At 50.7% G+C, this 23054-nt stretch overlaps 1 protein-coding gene and 1 pseudogene across 8 annotated transcripts in view; both read right to left on the bottom strand.

The window, feature by feature from the left end:
* Positions 1–470: 470 nt before the first annotated feature.
* Positions 471–589, bottom strand: LOC120363375 (5S ribosomal RNA; annotated as a pseudogene).
* A 6117-nt stretch (positions 590–6706) lies between these two features.
* The window catches only part of RPS6KA2 (ribosomal protein S6 kinase A2), a 450029-nt gene continuing 433681 nt past the window's right edge, over positions 6707–23054 (bottom strand). For 6 of the 8 annotated variants that reach the window (XM_074397157.1, XM_074397159.1, XM_074397161.1 and 3 more), the window contains 3 exons: positions 21147–21308; positions 17590–17666; positions 11455–15807 (listed from right to left, as the gene is read on the bottom strand). In XM_074397157.1, coding sequence (XP_074253258.1) covers positions 15333–15807; positions 17590–17666; positions 21147–21308 — 714 coding nt within the window. In that variant the 3' untranslated portion in view covers positions 11455–15332. The other 2 variants (XM_039467500.2, XM_039467501.2) reach the window with 1 other exon arrangement.

Raw genomic sequence — 23054 nt, 5'->3', positions numbered from 1 at the left:
GTGATTTGAGCTTTCCTGAGCAGCTCCCCACGTGAGACTTGCAGGGAGGTGGTGGGCACGTCAAGCTACCTTTGCAAGCCAGGGAGTGAGGCTGATCGCGTGACCAGGGCGGTGCAGCAGGTCTGGCTGCCAGTCCCCAGCAGCTCCCGCTCACAGACTCTCATGAACCACCAGCCTCGTTATTGAGCATTTGAAATGTGGGCAGTTGGCCACACGACATTTTAAATTCTATTGACTTTCAAGTGATTTAAATTGTAAGTAGCTTAAATAGCCAAATATATCCAGTGGCTAGCACATCAGACAGCACAGCACGAGAGCATACATTTAAGTTGGATGCGCCTAGAGATTAACCAAAGAGAACTGATGTGGCCAAGGTCACGGGGGCTTTGTATGTGGGACCAAAGAGCCTCGAGTTGTGGACTTTTCTCTTGAAGAACAAGAGCTGCTGAAGGTTTTGTTTGTTTTTTTAAAGCCTACAGCACCCAATAGTCCCAGGCGGTCTTCCATCCAAGTACTAACCAGGCTCGACCCTGCTAAGCTTCTGAGATCAAACAAGATCGGGCACGTTCAGGGTGGTATGGCCATAGAGTGTTTGTTTTTTAACATAGTAAAGTGACAGGGGCACAATTGTTTTCTTACAGAATTTTAAGCTGCTGTGTGAAATGAGCTAGAGGGATGCCATACTGTGACAAGAAGCTGGCCAAGAGGTTACTGCAATTGCCTGGATGAGATGTGTGGACTGCAGACACAAGCCAAAGGAGATGGGAAGGCGGAAAAGCTGAGTTCGGAGCTCTGCAGGGGAACGCTGTTAGGATCTGATCACTGATGGTGCGCTGGGGGATGAGACAGACGCTTCAGACCCAAGGATCCTGGGATTTATCACTTGCATATGGTATAGATGAGAGTGTCTCAGTGGAGCTCGGGAATGGAGGAGAAGCATGTCTGGGTGGAGGCTGGGTGGAGATACGGACACAGGATTGGGAGGGCCGGTGTGAAGCGCTGCCTCGTATCCAGGCAGCAGCATGCAGCACACAGAGGGCAGAACCTCGAGGACGCCCCCCTAGAGGCAGCACTTGGTTGCTCTGAGTCACGGAACTTTGCACTGCACGTGGCTTTAAATAGTGCTTCTCCAGCAGAGCGGATCGACAGCGTCTCATGTGATGCTGTAAAATACAGCTTCTGGGACACATGGCCAGAGACGCTCTTCTTATTACCCGAGTCACTGATTCACAACCATGCCTGCCGTTGAAGAGCCTTTCTAAAGTTAAGTTTTTCCTAATAGAACTGTTACATAAAGACTTTGTCTCATAAGGAAGTAATTATTACCTAATATGTTTGTCCCTTGTAAAGAGGACATTTTAAATGAGGCATTTAAATTTCTCCTACGTGTGAGCCAGCCAGGGCTAGTGTACTGGGTTAATATAAAACCAAACAGAGCTCAAATAAACGGGACTTTTCACCTCTGCAGGTTTACGGTGGTGACCTCATGAGTCTCGCCAGCTTCTCTTCCTTCCTTTCTTTATTTTGGAGATGAAGTCTTGCTCTGTCACCCAGGCTGGAGTGCAGTGTAGGGATCTCAGCTCATTGTACCTCTGCCTCCCAGGTTCAAGTGATTCTCCTGCCTCAGCCTCCGGAGTAGCTGGGATTACAGGCACCTGGCACCATGCTTGGCTTTTTTTTTTTTTTTGATTTTTAGTAGAGATGGGGTTTCACCATGTTGACCAGGCTGGTCTTGAATTCCTGATTTCAAGTGACCTGCTCGCCTTGGCCTCCCAAAGTGCTGGGATTACAGGTGTGAGCTACAGCGCCCAGGCTTCATCAGCTCTTCTTTATACTGATGGAGCTCCTGGTCCTGTTGTGAACTTCAGGTTGGCCATCCCTTGCCCTGGCTGTATGAGGAGCCAGTGGCGGGACCCTGTGTGACCGGGGATCCATGGGGCATCTGTCCAGCGCAGTGCACCGTCCCGAAAGGGGCTCCTAGAGCTGCAGGTCTGACTATACAAGCTCTGCCCTCTGCCGGCAGCTTGTAACAATAGCAAACACACAGAACTTACTGGGCCTGCAACGTACTGAAGTTTTGGGAAGGGAAAGAGATGAATTTACATGATCAACAGGCCCCATTCAACAAGGCCACCCCACCCACCCGAGGCCCCAGTAGAATTCTGAATGGCCACATACCTAGTGGATGCTGAACAGGAACTAGTAAGTTTCAGCTCAGTCCCCACCTAATGATTTGAGCCCAGCACCAGCCAGGCACAGAAAGCAAGGGATTCCAGCTCTCAAGGGTGCTCCAGGCCAGGGGGAGAGAGGCGCCCACAAGAACAATTTCACTTATTTTCCTCCTCCATCCAGTAGGAGGCTGTGTAAGAGGCAGTCCGGATTTTACGGAGGTAATAATGTCTGAGCTGAAATGAAAGGATAGCCAGGATTTGCCTGTTGGGTGTCTCTGACCCAAACTGCACTGAAGCCTGATGACAATACTTAGCACCAAGTATCTGGGTAGGAGACTGTTAAGAGTAAATGGTGTTACCGCTGAAGCGATTCTGAGGTCCTTTAAAATCACCAAGCCGCACAGGACCTTGCCACGTATCTGCTGGCATGTATGACTTGGTGTGAAAATATCAGGCCCAGATAACAGCCACATTGCCTCACTTTCTGCAAGCTAAACAGCCTAACTGCATTAGCTGCACACACACACTCACGCGCCACTGAATGATGGAAACACGTTTGGCAATTTCATCATCGTGTGGACATCAGAGAGTGCATTTACACAAAGCTAGACGGCATAACCCACTGCCGTGCACCTGGGTCCTGTGGTATAGCCTCTTGCTACGAGTGCAAACCTAAGCACTAAGCAGCACGCTGCTTGCTGAATACTGTAGGCAACACAATGATGAGCATTTGTGTGTCTAGATGTATCTAAAGACAGGAAAGGTATTGTCATCCTATAAGACCACCGTTGTATCTGCATATATATACGCACAGTCATGCACCACATGTTTCAGTCAGAGACTGACTGCATATACAACGGTGGTCCAGTGAGATGACTCCCCCGCCCCCCACCCCCGAACCATTCTTAGAGTCAGCTGCTCCACATCCTTTCTTTCCCCTTCCTTTGGCCCCTCAGCCAGCAGGCTTCCTGGAATGCAAACACTGGCATCTGGAAGTGTGAAGGAGGCCTGTCTGAGATGTGGTGGGCTGTGAGCTGGAGGTCCTCTGGGACCTGGAGGGCGGGGAGGAGCTGGCTGCCATCCAGCCTGTGCTGAGGCTCACCTGAGAACCTGCAGACTTAGACTTGGAAGGCTGCTGTCATTTTAGGCTTTCTGCTGCTCACAGCGAAACCTAATCTTATGGTTAATAGTTTTATTGAGATATAATTCACATGCCATGCAATTTACCCATTTGAAACGTATCATCTTTAGTAAGTTTACAGGGTGCGTAACCATCATCACGTTCTAATTTTGAACATTTTTGCCACCTCCAGCCAGAAAAACCACTTTACACCCGTTATCAGTCATTTTCTGTCCGTGCCGTGGCAACCACCAATGTGCTCTCTGTCTCTGTGGATGTGATCTCCTGGACGTTTCGTGTCAGTGGATCTCACCACACACAACCTTTGCGCCTGGCCTCTGCACTGTAGAGTGTTTCAAGGGTCACCCACGTTGCAGTCTGTATCAGCACTCTGTTTCTCTTTGTGGCTGAATAATATTCCCTTGCATGGATAGCACGGTTGTTTCCATGTTTTTATTGACACATATTGGTACACACTTATGGGGTATGTGTGATATTTTGTTGCATGCACAGAATGTGTTATGATTAAATCAGAGTAGGGTATGCATCACCTGCAGTATTTATTATTTCTATATGTTGGAAATGCCTCAAGTCTTCTAGCTACTTTGAAACATACAATACACTGTTGTTAACTATATTCACTGTATTCTGCGATTGCACGTTAGAACTTATTCCTTCTACCTGATTGCATATTTGCGCCTATTAACTAATCTTTCTTCACCCCAAAACTTAATCCTTTTTTTTTTTTTTTTGAGACGGAGTTTCGCTCTGGTTACCCAGGCTGGAGTGCAATGGCGCGATCTCGGCCCACCGCAACCTCTGCCTCCTGGGTTCAGGCAATTCTCCTGCCTCAGCCTCCTGAGTAGCTGGGATTACAGGCACGCGCCACCATGCCCAGCTAATTTTTTGTATTTTAGTAGAGACGGGGTTTCACCATGTTGACCGGGATGGTCTCGATCTCTTGACCTCGTGATCCACCCGTCTCGGCCTCCCAAAGTGCTGGGATTACAGGCTTGAGCCACCGCGCCCGGCGAAACTTAATCTTAATGACTAACTTTGTAATACATTTCTTTTGTAACTAATAGAGACATTTATACCAGTAAGTAACACATCTTCAGGGAAACATGGGGAATTGAGGACATATTACTGGGTGGAGTTGGACTGAAAAGCAGTGACATGCCCATTGATGTGATGGGAAGGGAGCTGGCAGGCCATGGGGCGCCCCAGCACGTGGGTCAGATGGCAGCCCATGTTCCTTGGAGGCGTCTAGCACCGAGGGCAGAGCTCTGGGCGACGGGGAGCTGCCTCGGCAGAGCAGTTCAAGGCAGATGAGGCACATGGGCCTGTTGGAATGAGTGGTTGTTCTGAAGACATTAAATAACGAAAAGTCAGAAAACAGTAATTTCAAATACAGAAATTCTCACCTCAAAGTGTGGTCTGAAACAGCCTTGGTGTGACTGCAGAAAGCACGTTTCCCATTTGAAATAACAGGGTTTTAGTCACCTAAAATCTAAGTTGGAGACGGATTTTGTAGATCTTTGAAAGGTAACGTCCACGGCACTTGTGGCGTGGCCAAATCTGCTCTGTGAAAGGTGGGGCGCTGGCCTGTGGAGACGTGGATTGCAACGACGGAGCATTGGAATTGACCTGGCAGCTTGCTGGCTCCTGAACCCCAAAGCCCTTGGAAGTTCCCCATGGCATACAGGGCTCTGCCCAGCCCCCACTCGGATTGGCTCTAGGACATGGGCCTGATTTCAGCACAGTCTGGTGTACAAAGTACAGAATCAGAGAATCAAAGAGAAGCATTATGGTTCAGGAGAATTGCAGGCTTGTTAATAGGATTTGGTTTTCAGGGGGCTCAAGCAAGATCAGACCTAACAGTGAATCAGCCTGAGTTGAGTGATGCAGGTCCACGTCCCAGAGGTTCTGCCCCCAGGTGGCTGGGAACCCGGGGTTCTCCAGTGGCATCTGTGTTGTCTGACAGGAGTCTGCACAGGACCCTGTTTCTCTGGGTCTTCATTTCTGGTGCTGAAGGTCCAGAAGCCCTAGGGTCTGATGTGGAGGAAGGAGGTGGGGTGTGGTGAATGAACCTCATACACATCTTGCTCTCACCCTGTACTACAGCCCGATTGGACCTGGAAGTGTGCATGTGTCTGTATGGTATTTCGTGTGTGTGCATGTGTCTATATGGTGTTTCATGTGTGTGCGTAAGCATGTGTCTGTATGGTGTTTCGTGTGTGTGCATGTGTCTATATGGTGTTTCGTGTGTGTGTGTGTGCATGTGTCTGTATGGTGTTTTGTGTGTGTGCATGTGTCTATATGGTGTTTCGTGTGTGTATGCATGTGTCTGTATGGTGTTTCGTGTGTGTGTCTGCATGGTGTTTCATGTGTTCATGTGTCTGTATGGTGTTGTGTGTGCATGTGCAGGTCTGTATGGTGTTTCGTGTGTGTGCGTGTACGTTTCTGGTGTTTCACATGTGTGTGCATGTGTCTGCATGGTTTCCTGTGTGCGTGTCTGTATGGTGTTTCATGTGTGTGCATATGCATGTGTCTGTATGGTATTGTGTGTGTGTGTGCATATGTCTGGTGTTTCGCATGTGTGTGCATGTGTCTGTATGGTGTTGTGTGTGCGTGTGCATGTATCTGGTGTTTCGCATGTGTGTGCGTGTGTTTGTATGGTGTTTTGTGTGGGGTTGGGGTGTGTGCTCCTTGTGGACACATGCTGGTTAGGAATTTACCGAATGGGAAGAAGAAACTAGCTTGGAGAGCCAAGGGCCCGCAGTACAGACCGGCTTTACTTCTGGGTTAAGGGGGATGGGTGTGCTGAGTCCAGGTGGCAAAGCACAGGAGACACGGGAGGGCTGTCCCCGGGGCTGTGTGCTGGGCACCTGCTTTGCTGCACAAGATGACTGTCCACTGTCTGCTGCCAGCCCCAGATCCATCGCACAGCAGGACTCCCCTCAAGAGTGCATGAACACGTGCACACACACACAGGCTCTAACGCACACACACATATCCATATGTTCAAATGTGCATACATATGTGCACTCATACACACATTTATGCATGTACACACATGCACACTCATACTTCCACATATACATACACAAGCACACACATGTAAGCACATGCATATGCACGAACCCACATGTACACACACATGAACTCACCTACACACGTGCACATACACGTGTACACACATATGCACACGCTCACCCACCTACACACACCCATGCACAGGGCTGAGTTGGAGTGGTCATGATGCTGCTTCACCTCCCCAAGGGGGGTCACATGGCAGCAGCAGAGGTGGTCACAGCCTGAAACCAGCGGAAGGGGCCAGAGGATTGGGGGGCTATCCAGACTCTTATTGGTAACAACACAGAAAGTCCAAAGGTTACTGTTAGGCTAAAAAAGATTACACTTCATAAAACCATGTTTATTCAAAAAAATCTATTCAGAAAGTCTGAAAAGCGTAATAAATATCTGTACAGCGGACACCCATCTCAAACAGGAATTACAAAGCGGAAACATAAAACTGATCTGTAAACATAGCTGCTGAGCCTGTGAACAGCGCTGAGTCAGGAGCGAGGCAGAGAAGCGTGCTCAGTAGAACGACATGGACATGGCAGCCTCCGTCCTGAACCCCTGAAGCCGCGCTGGAGTCCACCTTCTGCCCCCTCTGCGGTGCTCATGACTGGCAGCATCCTTCTCGAATCTGCGCGACACTTAGAAAGGAGGAGGCAGCAAAACCATGTCAGAAAGGAACGGAGTGCAAATCAAACTTCACCATGTGCTTGAGAGAATCAGTAAAGCATTAGGGAAAAATCCCAAGTGCAGCTTTAGGATAACACCATTTAATGAACAATACTGGCTAACATTAAGTACTATCATCACGTTAAAATTCAAACAATCTTCCAAACATCAATACATACACAGTTAGTTTAAAATCACAGACAAATCGGACTTGAGGGTAAAAGTGAGATCCTCACTTCCTGCCCATGTTTGACTTTGGGATGGAATTCAGCAAAGCTCTCCCACTGCTGACTGGGAGAATCAGGTATTTCTCCCGCACAGGGGGCTGCCAGGGAAGGAGGACCCTATAGGGTGGCCAGGAAGGGCCACCCACGGTGGGTTAGGAAGCCTGAGATCTCGGGTTCCATGTGTTTGTAAGTTCTGTGATTTTCATGATCCAGAGGGGTTATGAGAATCTGTGTGAGCGAGGAGAGCCAGTTAACTTTTGGGGAGGTCTGTGTCATTTGTGCAAATCATATGAAGCATTTCATTAGGCGTGGAGGTGCGCTAAGCTGGCAAAATGTGAATTCTAAGAACACCTTCATTTACAAGTTGACCACTGTTGAAAGCGCTCACGCACTATTTCACTAAATTTTTTGAAAGCTTAGCGTTAACATATGATACCATAACTTCGAGGCTGACTTTCTGTCGAAGGATTTCAAGTATCATTTTGTTCCAGATACGGGAGGGAAAGTAGAGGTATTTCACACTCAGTGGAGCAGGGCCAAGCCAGTGTTCTCCGCTGACGCACAGCCAATGTTCGGAAGGACAGAGCTCGCAGGGATAGGGAGTCTCACCAGGCCCTTTGGCATTCTTAGAGTTCGGAAGCTAAGGCTGTACAAACTGGATTACTGAAAAAGACCACGAGCTGCTGTCCGTGGGCACACGGAGAGGCAGAAGCGTGGCCGCTTCTCGCCGAGGCTTTCCCGTTCGCCTCTCCCGCGTCCCCCTCCCTGAACCAGAACCCACTGACTTCTAGCAGACCGAACACAGGGTCCGAGCAGCCAGCAGGAGAGGTGATGACTTTCGTTCATTTCTGGGAGGACAAACTCTGTGACCTAAGGACGATCCACATTTTCCTAAGTTTCTAATAAGAAATGAAATAATGGAGAACTAAAAAGCAAATTCGTCATGGTGGCAATCACTCTAACCTCGGGAAAAAGCATCTTCTATGGAGAAAATGTGAGCAAGACCCAGTGGGCACTACGGGAAACAGGTATTCAGTCCGACCTCTCCTTTCATGTTTTTCTGTTCTCTAAGAAGAAAAAAATCCTCATGGATTAAAGCTTCTGAAACAAGTTGATATTTTAAGGTCTGAAAACAATCAGACCAAGCTAAGGGGTTATTTTTCAGAACACTGCCCAATTTTTGTTTTAAGTTGGGTGCTAGAAACGAGATGGAGGGGGAACAAAACCCAACAAAATAACATCTTCTTAGGGAAAATCTGGCTGCAGCCAGCGGGTGCCTCCTGAAGCCCCAGTTCCTGCAGAGGGGCTGCTCTTCCGTGACGAAGGGCGAAGGGGGAGCGGCCGCCTCCCCTCCAGTCTGCTTGCTGGGTCCCTTGGTGAGGGGGCCGCCAGGGAGCATCTTCGACACCCTTACAGGAGACTGAAGGACCCATGTGTTCCCTCTGCCGGCTGGACTGGGCGCTGAGCCTGCTGCCTGGAACCTTCTCACTCAGGTGAAGGCGAGCACGGCATGCCCTCCATGCCCCGCACCCACCGTGTGTGCACACTCAGGGGAACACGGATCAGTGTGAAAACAGAGACACACAACGCAACACAAAGCAGCATCTACAAAGTGCACCGCTCCCGCCCGCCTCATCTCTGCCACCCTCCCACCTGCGCCGCTGCCCCTCAGTCTCCCTCCAGCCTCCAGCTGAACCGAGGATTGGTGAGGAGCCACAGAGCTCCATTCCTCCAGTTCATAGCTTTTCCATAGACCAGAAAAATCAAGTGAACATGGCCAAACCACAGCTTTGGGTGAGCAGGCAGGAAGCTCACCAGGGCTGAGCAGGTGTGAGAACCCGCGGCTCCCTGCACAGCCTCCAGGTAGCCATGTCACAGCGGAGCTGCGGACAGAGGGCAGCCCAGTGCGCTCAGCCCCCCGCCCTGGGAAAGCTGGGACTCGAGGTGGACACAGACTCCTCTGGGAGGCACCCCCTTCCATCCTGACGACACAGAGCTCTCAAGGCAAAGATCCAGCCTGCCTGCCTCCCGCCTGGGCTCTTTCTCCTCATTTGAATTTGGGACAGAGGAAAGGACGGGCTACCCAGCACCTCAGGCAAAGACTGAAGGGCGAGGAGGAAACGGCTCTTTGGATGACTTTGGGCAGAACCAGGCGTCCCTCCTGGATGCCACAGTGCCAACCCCATTATCCAGCATGTGGGGAGCCCCAGGATGCCAGGTCTCCCCCACCCTCTGGGGCCTGCAGCCACCCACGTCCGCGCCCTTGCACTGCCACCTTCCCAGTGGGTACCCGGGACGCCGGCGCTGGGAGTCTGACCGAGTGGCCGGCTTCATAATTGGAAAACAGATCTCTTGGCAGAAACAGAAGCCGTGAAATGAGAAGTCCCGTGGGCTCTGAAAGGAGCCGCTGGCATCACCCGGCCGTATGAGGTGAAGGGGCGCATTTGGTTTTGATCGGGAGAAAGGAGAGCGGGTGGCGAGGCTGGTGAGCGAGGCTTGGAGAAGCCCCTGTGTCAGGACCCTCTCCAGGGCTGAAAAAGAAAACATGAACACGGCGAGCGCGGACGCCGCCTCCCTGCTGGACCTGTGGTCACTCTGGGTGCCAGGTGGGCTCCGAGGCCAGGGTCTGCGAGCCCACGAGGACACTGGTGGGGGACGCGGGGGCCAGGGTCCCACCCGCTACAACCGTGTGGACGTGAGTCTCTTCATGCCTCTGCGCTGAGCCAGGCTGGACGACAGCACGGGCTCCAGCCGTGGGGCCTGAGGTGTTCTGTTTAGAGCAAAGTAGGTGGCGGCCATCGCTCCCTGCAAAACAGATGGCAAGGGTGAGACCGCCTCACTCCAGGGCCTCGATGGGCCTCAGCTGCTCCCGGGCAACGTGGGGGAAAGCAGAGCTTCCTCAGGGTCCCTGGAGCATGGGCTGCTGTGAGCCTGCCGTGGGGGCCAGCTCACATGAGCCCCGGGACAGAGGGCATTTGATCCTCATTCCTGCACCTGCTGCCGCCCCACGCCACCCTTTCACTGTTTGTGCCTTGGGGAAAATATTTTAGATTCTTGTGGAGCCCCCAAGACGAGGTTACATGATCCCCCCCCCCACCCTAACAGTGAGGCCAGGTGTGTTTTGGGGCTTGCTGGCTCCTAGGACACACGTACAGCAAATGCCAGGGCCTGCCTGTCTGGACTGTGGCCTCTAGTGAGGAGTCTGGACTCATTTGGAGGAACAGGCACATCCTGGAGTGACTCTAAATCCTCAGGATAGATCTGGACAGACTGCTCCTCACTGGATCCTGCCTCGTCCTGCTGGGGGAGGGGGGCAGTCTACGCTTCTCAGAGGAGGAGTCCCACCCAGAGGTTAAGGTGCCTGAGAGCAACTGCTGCCTGAATGTAAGTTGCATATATATGTAGTGTGTGTGTGTGTGTGTGTGTGTGTGTGTGCGTGTGTGTGTGTGTGTTTTGAGATGGAGTCTCGCTCTGTTGCCCAGGCTGGAGTGCAGTGGCACGATCTTGGCTCACTGTAACCTCCGCCTCCCGGGTTCTTGCAATTCTCCTGCCTCAGCCTCCTGAGTAGCTGGGATTACAGGTGGACGCTGCCATGCCTGGCTAATTTTCTGTATTTTAGTAGAGATGGGGTTTCACTGTGCTGTCCAGGCTGGTCTCGAACTCCCGTGCTCAGGCAAGCCACCCACCTTGGCCTCCCAAAGTGCTGGGATTACAGGCATGAGCCACCGTGCCCAGCCGTAAGTCACTTATAAAGTGGGGACTTTTTTGCACGTGTGGCCTAGAATGGAGGCTCTGAACCTGAGTGGAATAAACATGCCAGCCGCCAACACGTCCAGAGGCTGCACCTACTCAGATGTGCTACCACTCCGTGTGCTACCGTGCGTGTCTGGTGAAGTGCGAGGAGGTAAGCGGGTGGACGTGCAGTTTGGGGCTGCTACTGGCTCCTTCTGTGCGCTCTGGGATTTCTTCAGTGATTGCAAGCTAACAGGCTCTTTTCTGCATTTCCCACCACTGTGTCCTCACTGTCGCCGGCTGGTACCTTCACCAGGTGCACGTCCTGTCGGCTGAGCTGGTTTTGGGACAGGTACTCTCTGTTGACCACCCACGGGTGTTTGAGCACTTGCATGGCCGTCAGGCGCTGATGAGGGTCCACGTGGAGCATCTTGGACACGACGTCCTGCCAGGGAAGGTCATGAGAGTGGGGTGGATGGTGGGATCGTTTGTGCTGGGCCAGAGAGCTCCCCAGCAGAACACCTTCTCTCTCTATGCAACACCCAACCACTATGCTGAGTGTGGGTCTGCGTCTTGGGGTCAAGTGTTCACTTTCAGGTTTAGAAGCATGTGAATGGATTTTAGCTTTATTACCAAACTTAGAAGTTCACTGAAGGTTTATCTTTCTGTTGAGACGGAGTCTTGCTCCGTTACCCAGGTGGGAGTGCAGTGGTGCAATGTCGGTTCACTGCAACCTCCACCTCCCAGGTTCAAAGCGATTCTCCTGCTTCAGCTTCCTGAGTAGCTGGGATTATAGGAGTGTGCCACCGTGCCTGGCTTTTTTTTTTTTTTTTTTTTTTTTGTATTTTTAATAGAGATAGGGTTTCACCAAGTTGGTCAGGCTGGTCTCGAACTCCTGACCTTGTGATCTGCTGCCTCGGCCTCCCAAAGTGCTAGGATTACAGGCGTGAGCCACTGCACCCAGCCAGGCTTATCTTTTATTAAATATTTTATGTCTAAAAAGAAGGAAATGTTAGATGACGCATGTGAACTGGTGAAACACTGTTTCTTGTAAACATGGTATCTTTCCAAAGGGAGAAGCTGAAATAAATATTCCACAGGTAGAAATCACTTTATAACCATGCGCATACTTATATTTTTATCAGAACTACCCACAAATATTTACTACAAATAATCAAAAAGTGCAAAATCTACAATCTGGAGTCATCAGATACGCCCAATGGGCTCATGTGGAATAAAGGCATTTTTCTATTTTATTGTAAAGTCATAGCAGTAATAACTTCCAAAACGAGATTCTACATGTGTGTACACACACATGCAGTACAGTGCACATTCTATTACAGTGAAATACATTTGCAGAGTACTTGATTACAGGGTGAATTACATTTGCAGACACACCTGATGCTTCTACCCTAATCACCGTAATCATCCTTGAGGTAAATGGGGCAAATATTACTTTTCCTAATTTGCAGATGAAGACATCACTGCCCGACGAAGACCCAAGATGAGAATCCATATTCTGTCCACTAGCCTACTCTCCTTCCTTAGTGTTCCCATCACATTTGAAGATGTAATAAAATGAATTAGAATGAGGTTGGGTGCGGTAGCTCACACCTGTAATCCCAGCACTTTGGGAGGCTGAGGGAGGCAGATCACTTGAGGTCAGGAGTTCAAGACCAGCCTGGCCAACATGGTGAAACCTCATCTCTACCAAAAACACAAAAATTAGCTGTGTGTGGTAGTGTTCACCTATAATCCCAGCTACTTGGGAGGCTGAGGCAGGGGAATCACTTGAGCCCAGGAGGCAGAGGTTGCAGTGAGCTGAGATTGTGCCATTGCACTCCAGCCTGGGTGACAGAGCAAGACTCTGTCTCAAAAAAAAAACAAAAAAAAAAAAAAAAAAGAAAAGGATGAAGTTGAATTACTCATTAGAATTAGAATTTCTGGTCATAAAACAAGTAAAAAATACTATGTACAATAACAATAACCTTTTTTACAGAAAAATCTAATGCCTTTTAATATTTGATAACATTAACCTTGGTAATTTCTTGAAACAAATATCTCCTAGAAGTATGACTACTGTCATTTTCATGTGTGAAAATAAAAGCAAAGAGAGCTTTATTCACTCTCTCATGATCTCACAGTCATGTGACTAAGAGAAGCAGTATTTTTACTGCATAGCTGCAGGATGTGGAGAAAGACATACTCATCTGCAGCTTTGCTGGTGTTTGGAGGCCTGGAGGTTCTGTTGTGTGGTAAGTAAGAGAAAGGAAGAGGCTCGGGGAAAAGACAGGGGTGGGATGTGGTGGTGGCAGGGACTGGTGGGGAGGGGCAGGAAGGGTTGGTGAGGCCCCGCGAGGCGTCAGAGCCCTCTGCTTGCAGCAGCGATCCTGACAATGTGCCCTTGTGCTTGACTCTGCTCCTTTCCCAATACCTTCTCCCACTCCCACACCAGCTTCCAAGATGGCCTTCCAGATAAACCACCAGCACCCACGTCCTAGTCTGAGGCTCTATTTTGGGAACCAGAACTAAGACAAGTCCTACACTCATCTGAGATGAAGTGAGGGTGTAGACAGAAGCACTTGGACTGTCAGGTTCTGACATCTGGGAGATGGTCACTAAATGCCAGCTGCCATCACCTCTGCCATCATTTCTTCCATCACCCTCACTATCCTTCCTCCATCACCTCCACCCTCACCATCATCTTCACCACCTCCACCATCACCTCCACCATCACCCTCACTGTCATCTGTACAATCACCCTCACCATCATCTCCACCACCTCCGTCACCCTTACCATCGGCTTCACCATCACCTCCACCATCACCCTCACTATCCTTCCTTCATCACCCCACCATCATCTTCACCATTTCTTCCGTCACCCTCACTATCCTTTCTCCATCACCTCCACCATCACCCTCACTATCCTTCCTCCATCACCCCCACTGTCACCCTCACCATCATCTTCACCATCTCCACCATCACCCTTACCATCGTCTTCACCATCATCTCCACCATCACTTCCACAATAATCACCTCCATCATACCTTCACCATCACTGCTGCCACCACTGCCACCACTTCTGCAATCCTCCACCATCACCTGCATCATCACTCACGCCATCATCTCCACCATCATCTCCACCATCGTCACCTCCACCATACCTATCCATCACCTCCACCATCACTCATGCCATCATCTCCACCGTCATCTCCACCATTGTCACCTCCACCATACCTACCCATCACCTGCATCATCACTCACGCCATCATCTCCACCATCATCCCCACCATCACCACCTCCACCATACCTACCCATCACCTCCACCATCACTCACACCATCATCTCCACCATCGTCACCTCCACTCTCACTGCATGAGGCAGCACTGAGATGACGACAGCAGAATTGGAATCAGAGCCCCTGACTCCATTTCTTCCTGCTGCTTTACATGAACACGGGAAACAGCCATTGGCACTGCTTACCAGTGGCTGGATGATGATTTACTACTGGATTGGAGAGGAATTTGATGATGCCAAATAAAAAGGACAAAGTATTTGATGGTCCAAAGTAAGGCCAGTTGTAAACTGTGTGGACTGCAGACAAGGCCAAATTCAGAGTATTTTCTAAGAACAGAAGCACACCCCCGGCCCAGAGCTCCACTTGGTTGGTTTATCAACATGCAGGACAATCATTCTGCAACACCACTAAAAGCATGGTGGTTAGTTTTACGTGTTAACTTGGCTGGGTTACGTTACCCAGTCCAAATGTTGCTGTGAGTTTTTTTTTTACAGATATGGTGAACACTTAAGTCAGTCGACTTTGAGTAAAGCAATTCCCCTCCACAATGTGGGTCAGCCTCATCCAATCAGTAGAAGGCCTCCTTAGGAAAAAGACTGTGCTCCCCTGAGGAAGAGGGAATTCGTGTCAGATGGCCTGGGCAGGCAGCTGCCCCATCCGCTCCTTGCTGGGGCTCCAGCCTGCCGGCTGCCCTGCAGACACAGACTTCCCCATCCCCATAGTCACGTGAGCCAATTTCTTACAAATCACTCTCTGTCTGTCTTTCTCTCTCACACACACACAGACACACACGCGTGCGCGCGCACACAAACATAAACACACACACACACGCACACAAACACACACGTTCTGTTTCTTTGGAGAACACTGCATGACATACTAAGACAGTAGAAACTGTAAACACGCTATAAAAGTTTTTTGAAAATAATGTTTTTAGCTGAAAGGCTTAACAGATGCCCAGGATAAGGCTGGGCACGGTGGCTCATGCCTATAATCCCAGCACTTTGGGAGGCTGAGGTGGGCAGATTGCTTTAGGTCAGGAGCTCAAGACCAGCCTGGCAAACATGGTGAAACATTGTCTCTACGAAAAATGCTAAAAAATTAGCTGGGCATGGTGGCAAACACCAGTAGTCCTCAGCTACTTGGGAGGCTGAGGCAGGAGAATTCCTTGAACCCGGGAGGTGGAAGCTGCAGTGAGTTGAGATTGCTCCATTGCACTCCAGTCTGGGTGAGACAGAGCTAGACTCTATCTCAGGGAAAAAAAAAAAAGATGTGGGGGTTAAAATACCCATACTACTTGTATAAAAGCAATCTCCTGGCTTCCTCAGGAAGCACGTGGCCACTGCAGAATCTGCATACGTAAAAGCGGCACCGGGCCGTGGACTCACTTTGGCTGCGTCGGATATGGAGTCCCAGTTTCCCCCAGACAGCGCGTACTTCCCGCTGCCGATCCGCGCCAGAATCTCCTCAGCCGTGTCATCTGGCCCATTGGCAAAAGGCGTGAATCTGTGTGATTAGATAATTGGCAGTAATGAGCTTCCACTTTACAACCTAAAATAAAGTTTGTGACTTGGTATCACGCCTTGGCTTTGCTTCTCCCGCCTCTGCTCGGAAGCCAGACTCACGGGAACGCGGAACTCACCTCCTAATGCGATGCCCACTTTCCCCCTTGGCCACTGCATGGCTAGAGGTTGGCGGGCGAGTGCGAGGCCTTGCTCTGTCCCTCCTGGACCCAGGCCCACAGGGATGGGGCGGCCTAGGGAGTTGCCTGGTGCCGTGGTTTCCACGGTGACGGTGTGGCATCATGCAAAAGAGCTCGAGACACGGCGGTTCATCTATTACCAACTCTGTGTTTTTCGACAAGTTAATTTTTTAAGCCTCCGTGGCAAATGCAGAGTGTATGCACAAACACACAGAACACGCTGGGGGCAGCTCTGGCCGTACCGCAAGAGTGTGAGGTGTTCACCGTGCCCACCTGGACACACACCCACACGTTCCTGGAAAAGGAATGCTACGTGATGCTGCCAGCGCTTCCTCTAGTGGGCAAGTCTGTGCTCTGGTTTTCCATGAAGGCAGAGTGAGTATTAGAAACATCACAGAATAACCTAACTGTGGTATTGGGAAGAAACTGAGATTCCTTCCTTCGCTGCTGCAGTCCTCGGGGCGCGGCTGCAGGTGCCCGAGCTCCTCCCCTGCCGTGGACACTACCTACTGACTTATGATGAAATGCGCAAAAAGCAGGCCAAGCTCATTCATTCTCAGGAGGGCATTCAGGCCGTTCCGCTACGGCCAATGGGACTGGATGGTGCCTCTGTTCAGGCATTTAACAAATGTAATAGAAACCAGTGGATGTTGTGGGCTCCTAGGCCTCCCTGCCTGGAAGCAGCCACAGTGTGTCCACTTCTCACTCAGGGAGAGGCAGGGAGGCTGGTACAGGTGGAAGTGTTTTGCCGAGTCACGGTTGTGGCGAGTGAGGCTCGGATGTAAGTTAGCAGTCTGGACGGCAGGCCCAGGCCGCCTTCTCTAACACCAGGTGTCTCCCCACAGTGAACCGGTCTGTGTAGGACTCACGACCACGAAACTCAGGTACAGACTCTGACCCTGAAGCTTCTATGGATGCTTTTTGGTTTAAGAGGCTGTCTGGGCTGGGCGCGGTGGCTCAAGCCTGTAATCCCAGCACTTTGGGAGGCCGAGGCGGGTGGATCACGAGGTCAAGAGATCGAGACCATCCTGGTCAACACGGTGAAACCCCGTCTCTACTAAAAATACAAAAATGAGCTGGGCATGGTGGCACGTGCCTGTAGTCCCAGCTGCTCAGGAAGCTGAGGCAGGAGAATTGCCTGAACCCGGGAGGCGGAGGTTGCGGTGAGCCGAGATTGCGCCATTGCACTCCAGCCTGGGTAACAAGAGCGAAACTCCGTCTCAAAAAAAAAAAAAAAAAAAAAGAGGCTGTCTGGAAGGCAAAAGCTGTTGCTACCTTTTAAGACAGAGGCACGGTTCAGCAGAGACTAGACACTACACTGGCAAAGACGTGAATGCTCCGTTCATGAGCTGAGTTGAAAGAAAATGGGTGACTACATTTCTTGTCCTTATTGTTCAGCTGTCCTGAGGGGCTAAGGGAGTCTGTGCGTGTTCACTCCAGGCCTGGGAGTGTTTGCATAGGCGCTGGGTTTGCCCACATGTGCTCACTAGGACGGGCCTGGGCCTGGTCCCCTAACAGACCAGCCACTGAGGCTGGTGCCCCATGTAGACACATGCTCCCGACAGCTGTCTGAGGCAACCGCTTACCCTGCCAGCATGGTGTACAGCAGGATCCCCAAGCTCCAGATGTCACACGCTGCATCGTAGCCTTGACGCTTCAGGACCTAGGAGGGAAAGACAGGACACTGGCACGCTCTTCACTAAGGACACTCAGGTTAACAGCACATTTCTCCAGGGGCACCCTACATCAGCAAGCTGGAGACCAGGGGGAGGCCGGCACTGTGCCTTCAGTGCACCCGCTCTTTCTTAATGCAAAGCCAACCTAAGGTACTGCAGTGGGACTCCTCCCAGGCCAGCCACATGGCGAGCCAGTACTCTCACCAGACGTGTGACAGACAGGCTGAAAAGGACAGCCTTAATTTTTTTTTTCTTTTTTTGAGATGGAATCTCGCTCTATCGCCCAGGCTGGAGTGCAGTGGCACGATCTTGGCTCACTGCAATCTCCGTCTCCCGGATTCAAGCAATTCTCCTGTCCCAGCCTCTTGAGTAGCTGGGAATACAGGCACCCACCACTATGCCTGGCTAATTTTGTATTTTTAGTAGAGACAGGGTTTCACCACGTTAGTCAGGCTGGTCTCGAACTCCTGACCTCAGGTGATCTGCCCGCCTCGGCCTCCCACAGTGCTGGGATTTCAGGCATGAGCCACCACCCAGCCAACTTTTAAGGCAAAAAAATTTTTTTGTTGTGATAAAATACATATAACATAAAATTGACCATCAAAGCCATTTTTAAGCACATAGCTAAGTGGCATTAAGCTCATTTACATCATGGTGCCAAGATCACCACTATCCTACCACTGAACATTTTCATCTTCCCAAACTGAAACTTTGTCCCCATTAAACAACAACTCCCTGCGCCCCAAACCCCCAACACCTACCTTTCTGCTTTCTATCTGTTTGAATCTGACTCCCCTAGGGACCTCATATGAGTGGAATTATGCGATGCTTGTCTTTCTGAGACTGGCTAATTTCACCCTGCGTAACACCCTAAGGTTCTTCCACATGTCTGAAGTTCCTTCCTTCTTCAGGAAGGACAACGCTCTACTGTGCGCACACGCCACGTTTTGCTTACACATTCATCCACCGAGGGACACTCAGTCGCTTCCACCTTTTGTCTGCTGTGAATAGTGCTGCTATGAACATGGGTGGACACATGTCTGTTTGAGTCCCTGCCTTCAATTCTTTTGGGTATATACCCAAAGTTCCACTTCTGGGCTACATGATAACGTTTAATTTTTTTAAGAATTGTTAAAGCAGCAAAACTCTCATGCATCCTTGGATTACATACTTCAATAGGGGGCAATTCTCTGATAAGTTACGGGTGAGTAACAGAGCAAAGGAAGCCCCAGCAGTGCTCATGGATTACTGCAGATGACTGGATTCAGCATTAACTATCGCACTGGGAGAGCTCGGCTCAGTCCTTCCTTTCTGTATGGCTGCCACCGTGGAGACGATCAGCCAGCATGTGCTGGATGAACGTGGTGTCCACAGTGCAGGCCTCACTTCCTAATCCATCAGCTGGGCGAGCTGCAGAAGTCACTTACACACAGGGGGCTTGTGCTTTCTGAATCCATGAAACATGGTTAATAGTTTATATCCTGCCTACTTCATATGGTGGATGAGAGTAAAAGTAAAAAAAAGTTGGTAAAAGTTCTTTGTAAATGGCCAAGGAATATCACAATCTAAGGCATTCTGTAATCAACAAAATCAATATTGTGGGAGAGCAGAATATGCCACTCTAGAATACGCTGCATAGGCATGAGGGGCGCTGAGCTGAAGATCAAGAAGCAGCAGCAGATGCAGGAGAGCTCTGTGTCCTCCACTTCCCTCAGATCAGGACACCAGTTCAGACAAAAGTACCCACCCCTCACCAAGGAGGACAAAGGCTACCCCTGAGGACAGCTTTGGCCCTATCTGGTCCCACGTGGGACCAGCCTCCATTGACCAGCCCTGCGCCTCCCCAGCGATAGTCCCTGGACACCCAAAGGCCTCTTCCTTTGTCTTGCCAGGTCTTTAAAAGTTCCCTGTTCTTTGTTGAAGATGCCATGTAGGCCGGACTCAAAGCCACCTCTGTGAGAATGACTCATTTCCTGGGTGTCTTCCATGCACACGTGAGAAGATGTGTGTTAAAAACTTGTTTGTTTTTCTCTTGTTAATCTGTCTTTTGTTACAGGGGTCTGGTCCAGCTAAGAACTTATGAGGGTTGAGGAAAACATGATTGCTTCTCCCCTGTAATATTGTCAATATTAATACTGATCAATTTTAGTTTTTGAGATGGAGTCTTACTCTGTCGAGCAGGCTGGAGTGCAATGGTGTGAACTTGGCTCACTGCAACCTCTGTCTCCAGGGTTCATGTGATTCTCCTGTTTCAGCCTCCCAAGTAGCTGGGATTACAAGCACACACCACCACACCCAGCTAATTTTTGTATTTTTAGTAGAAACAGGGTTTCACCATGTTGGCCAGGCTGGTCTCGAACTCCTGACCTGTGTTGGCCTCCCAAAGTGCTGGGATTACAGGTGTGAGCCACCATGCACAGCCAAACCTAGTTATTTTTAAAGGGGCCACAGGTGGCTCAAACGTCTGGATAACCCCTGCATGACCTAACCACAGCCTCCTCCCAGGCTGCATGTCCATCCACGTGTCAGCACACAGAAGCATCTTTGCCATGAACACTGGCCCTGGGTGACCTCTCGAACAGCTCCGAGACCCACCACGAGACACCAGGCACCTCAGGCCTGGCTGCTCACTTGACCCCCCTCCCACCAGGCAGCTCTGGTCCAGTTCCATCAAGAACCCGCGGATCCACACAGATTCTGAAGTCAGTTCCCTCCTCCCCCATCCCATTCGCAACATCAGACACCGCCCTTCCCTTCCTCTCTTTCCCACCAGCTCGGGTTCGGTGGCTTTTCTCAAAGGTAAGAAATCAGGCTTAGCTTTAGAAACATCCTTGACTTCAGAACCTAATGGAACTTGGTCCTGGGAAACTTGAAAAGACAGAAGTTCACCAGGTGCCCTTGCTAGCTGCTCTGAGCAGGGCTGGGAGCAGACACAGCACTACACCATGGGAGCTTTCAGTGGCCAGTCACTCCGGAGCCCTGCGGGTCTCAATCTGACAGCCACTAACTTGCTGCTGTCGGGGAAAGGATCTGGAGTGAGAACTGGGGTGCAGAAGAAACCTGTAAACTCCCTGAGCTGTGATGGATCCATTTCCCATCCCAGGGGAAGCGCAGCTCCGGTTCTGGCCGTGTGAGGAGGCTGTGGCAGCATCTCTCTCTCTAACTTGGAATAAATATAAAGATTTCATCCAAAGTGTCTACAGGAGACAATTTTGCATAAAAATGTCACTGTTGAAAAGCTTTTCCAAATGGGAAAATGAGAACGATAAGAACAACTGTGTTTGCACAGGACTGGCCCCGGCTCGAGACCGAAGGTTCTCATTCCCATTTCCCGGCACCACTGCTGACGTGGCTCAAGCTGCCTCTGAGGTCCCGAGTGTCCAGTGGCTCTGCGGTGTGTGGTGGGACAGGGCAGAGCCTCTCTTTGCAGACAGAGGGGCCTGGGTCTGCAGTCCAGGAATGCTCACCTCGGGGGCCACGAAGTTGGCCGTGTAGCAGGGCGTCATGAGCAGCCCGTTCCCCGCGCGCAGCTGCTTGGCAAAGCCGAAGTCGCAGACTCGGATGGATTCCGGGCTCCCCGACTCATCCCTGTACAGGATGTTACTCGGCTTCAGGTCTCGATGGACAACCTGCAAGGCAGAAGGCATGGTGCCTACGTGGGGGCCGAGGACTGAGCTGGAGAGGGAGGGCGGGTGTGTTCGGAGGGGAGGAGGGTGGGTTTTGGAATTGTCTTCCCAGCAGGTCCCGCGATCAGGCAGCAGGCCAGCAGAGTCAACAGCTGCTGTCTTCTACGGAGGACCCCCCACCTTCTCTTGCTCTCTTGTGTGGGTCACTCATATCTGAGCCCCTGGAGTCACCTGCTTTTACAGTGAATGAATATTTGAATAAACAAGGGAGCACCTCTCCAAGATGGGGCCGCAGCTGACTGGAGCTGTTACATAAACAGAAATGTGGTGAGCTCTGGTGGCGGGAATGAAAAGCATTTTAAAGATGATATTCATTCAGTAACTATTCCCTCTGTGCCTACCCCACGCACTGCTAGGTGTTAGAGCTGTGCTGGTGAGTGGCACAGACCAGGCACCTGCTGTCCTGGGTGCACCAACCCATGGGAGAGATGGACCGGGGTCATGCGATCACTCAGTCACTCTGCAATCGTGCCTCGAGGTCCCCCCACAGAGGACTGCGCTGGCTGCAATGATGGTGGGGCCAGTATACCTCAAAACACAGTGGTTATTTAGAGCACAAAGCAATGTCTTCTGAGGGGACAGAGGGCCATTGTGAAGACATGTGGCGTGCCTTTGTACAGCTTGGATCTTGAACGTCTCAATTGTCCTAATAAAATCCAGTAGGAGGATATAGAAGGGAATTAAAGGGACACCCTCTAGCAGTCAGGCCCGGGTGACAGAGGTCCTGACAGCAAGGAACTGAATGATTGCGGCTTCACTTCCCTTACCTCCCTCATTACATATGAGCAGATCTGCAGAAAGCATCATCCAAAGGGCTTCCTCTGAGTCTGACTGTCGTGGGAAAACCGGGAAGTGCTTAACGGTCAAGACCAGCGGGCGACCACCCAGAAGCGACCCAGTGTGTGGTCCTGGAAGCACGTTCCCCTCTTTGGAGATGACTGCATTCTGAAGGCTCAAAACCATGCACACAGCTGCCTAAGACTGGATTTCCTGCCCCAGGAGACACACTGGGAAGACTGGGCGCAGGGGAAACATGTGATATGGCAGCTACCTCCCTGGGAGGGCAGGGCTGGGACGGAGAGCATGGCCTGGAACTGGATAGCCGGGGTCCAGCCCCACTGCTACCTGCTCACGTGTGACCTTGGACAAGATCCTCACGCTCCTGGGGCCCTCGCCTACACAGTAGGTGTGGTCTAGGGTTCAGAGTCCCAGTGAATGAAGAGCTTGCAGTACAGCCTGGATCACGGTGGGGCCCGCATCAACCCCAGGCATCACGGCCACCCCGGCCCCAGCGTTTCTGTGCACCGGATAATGAATTCAACTTTACCCACTGCAAGTAACGAAAACTCTCAATTTCTTTTGATTAAGGCCAAGGTATTTCTTTGGTTAAAGTTGGTACAAATGATTTTAGATCCTCAAAGGGTAGCAGAGTCAGGCACCCCAAAACAAGCTGCTTTGGCATAAGGTTATTTTGAGCTGAAAACAACTGAAAAGATGCAGGTGTAAGCAAAGCTCTCTGCCCTCCTCCTCTTTGTCTAAAAACGGGATATAAATGGGTAAAGGTGTCCCTCCTGTCCTATTTGTTGAAGGACAGAAGGGGAACGCTAGACCCTTACGGCCTGCAGAAGCCACCAGAAATATCTCCATGACAAATGTTCCTAACTAGCCCTCATCTTCCATTAGTTTCCC

Source organism: Saimiri boliviensis, chromosome 4 (genome assembly GCF_048565385.1).
Source record: "Saimiri boliviensis isolate mSaiBol1 chromosome 4, mSaiBol1.pri, whole genome shotgun sequence".
In the NCBI taxonomy this organism is placed as follows: Eukaryota; Metazoa; Chordata; class Mammalia; order Primates; family Cebidae; genus Saimiri; species Saimiri boliviensis.
Note: the sequence above shows the minus strand (reverse complement) of the source record. Positions and strands in the feature narration are given on the sequence as shown.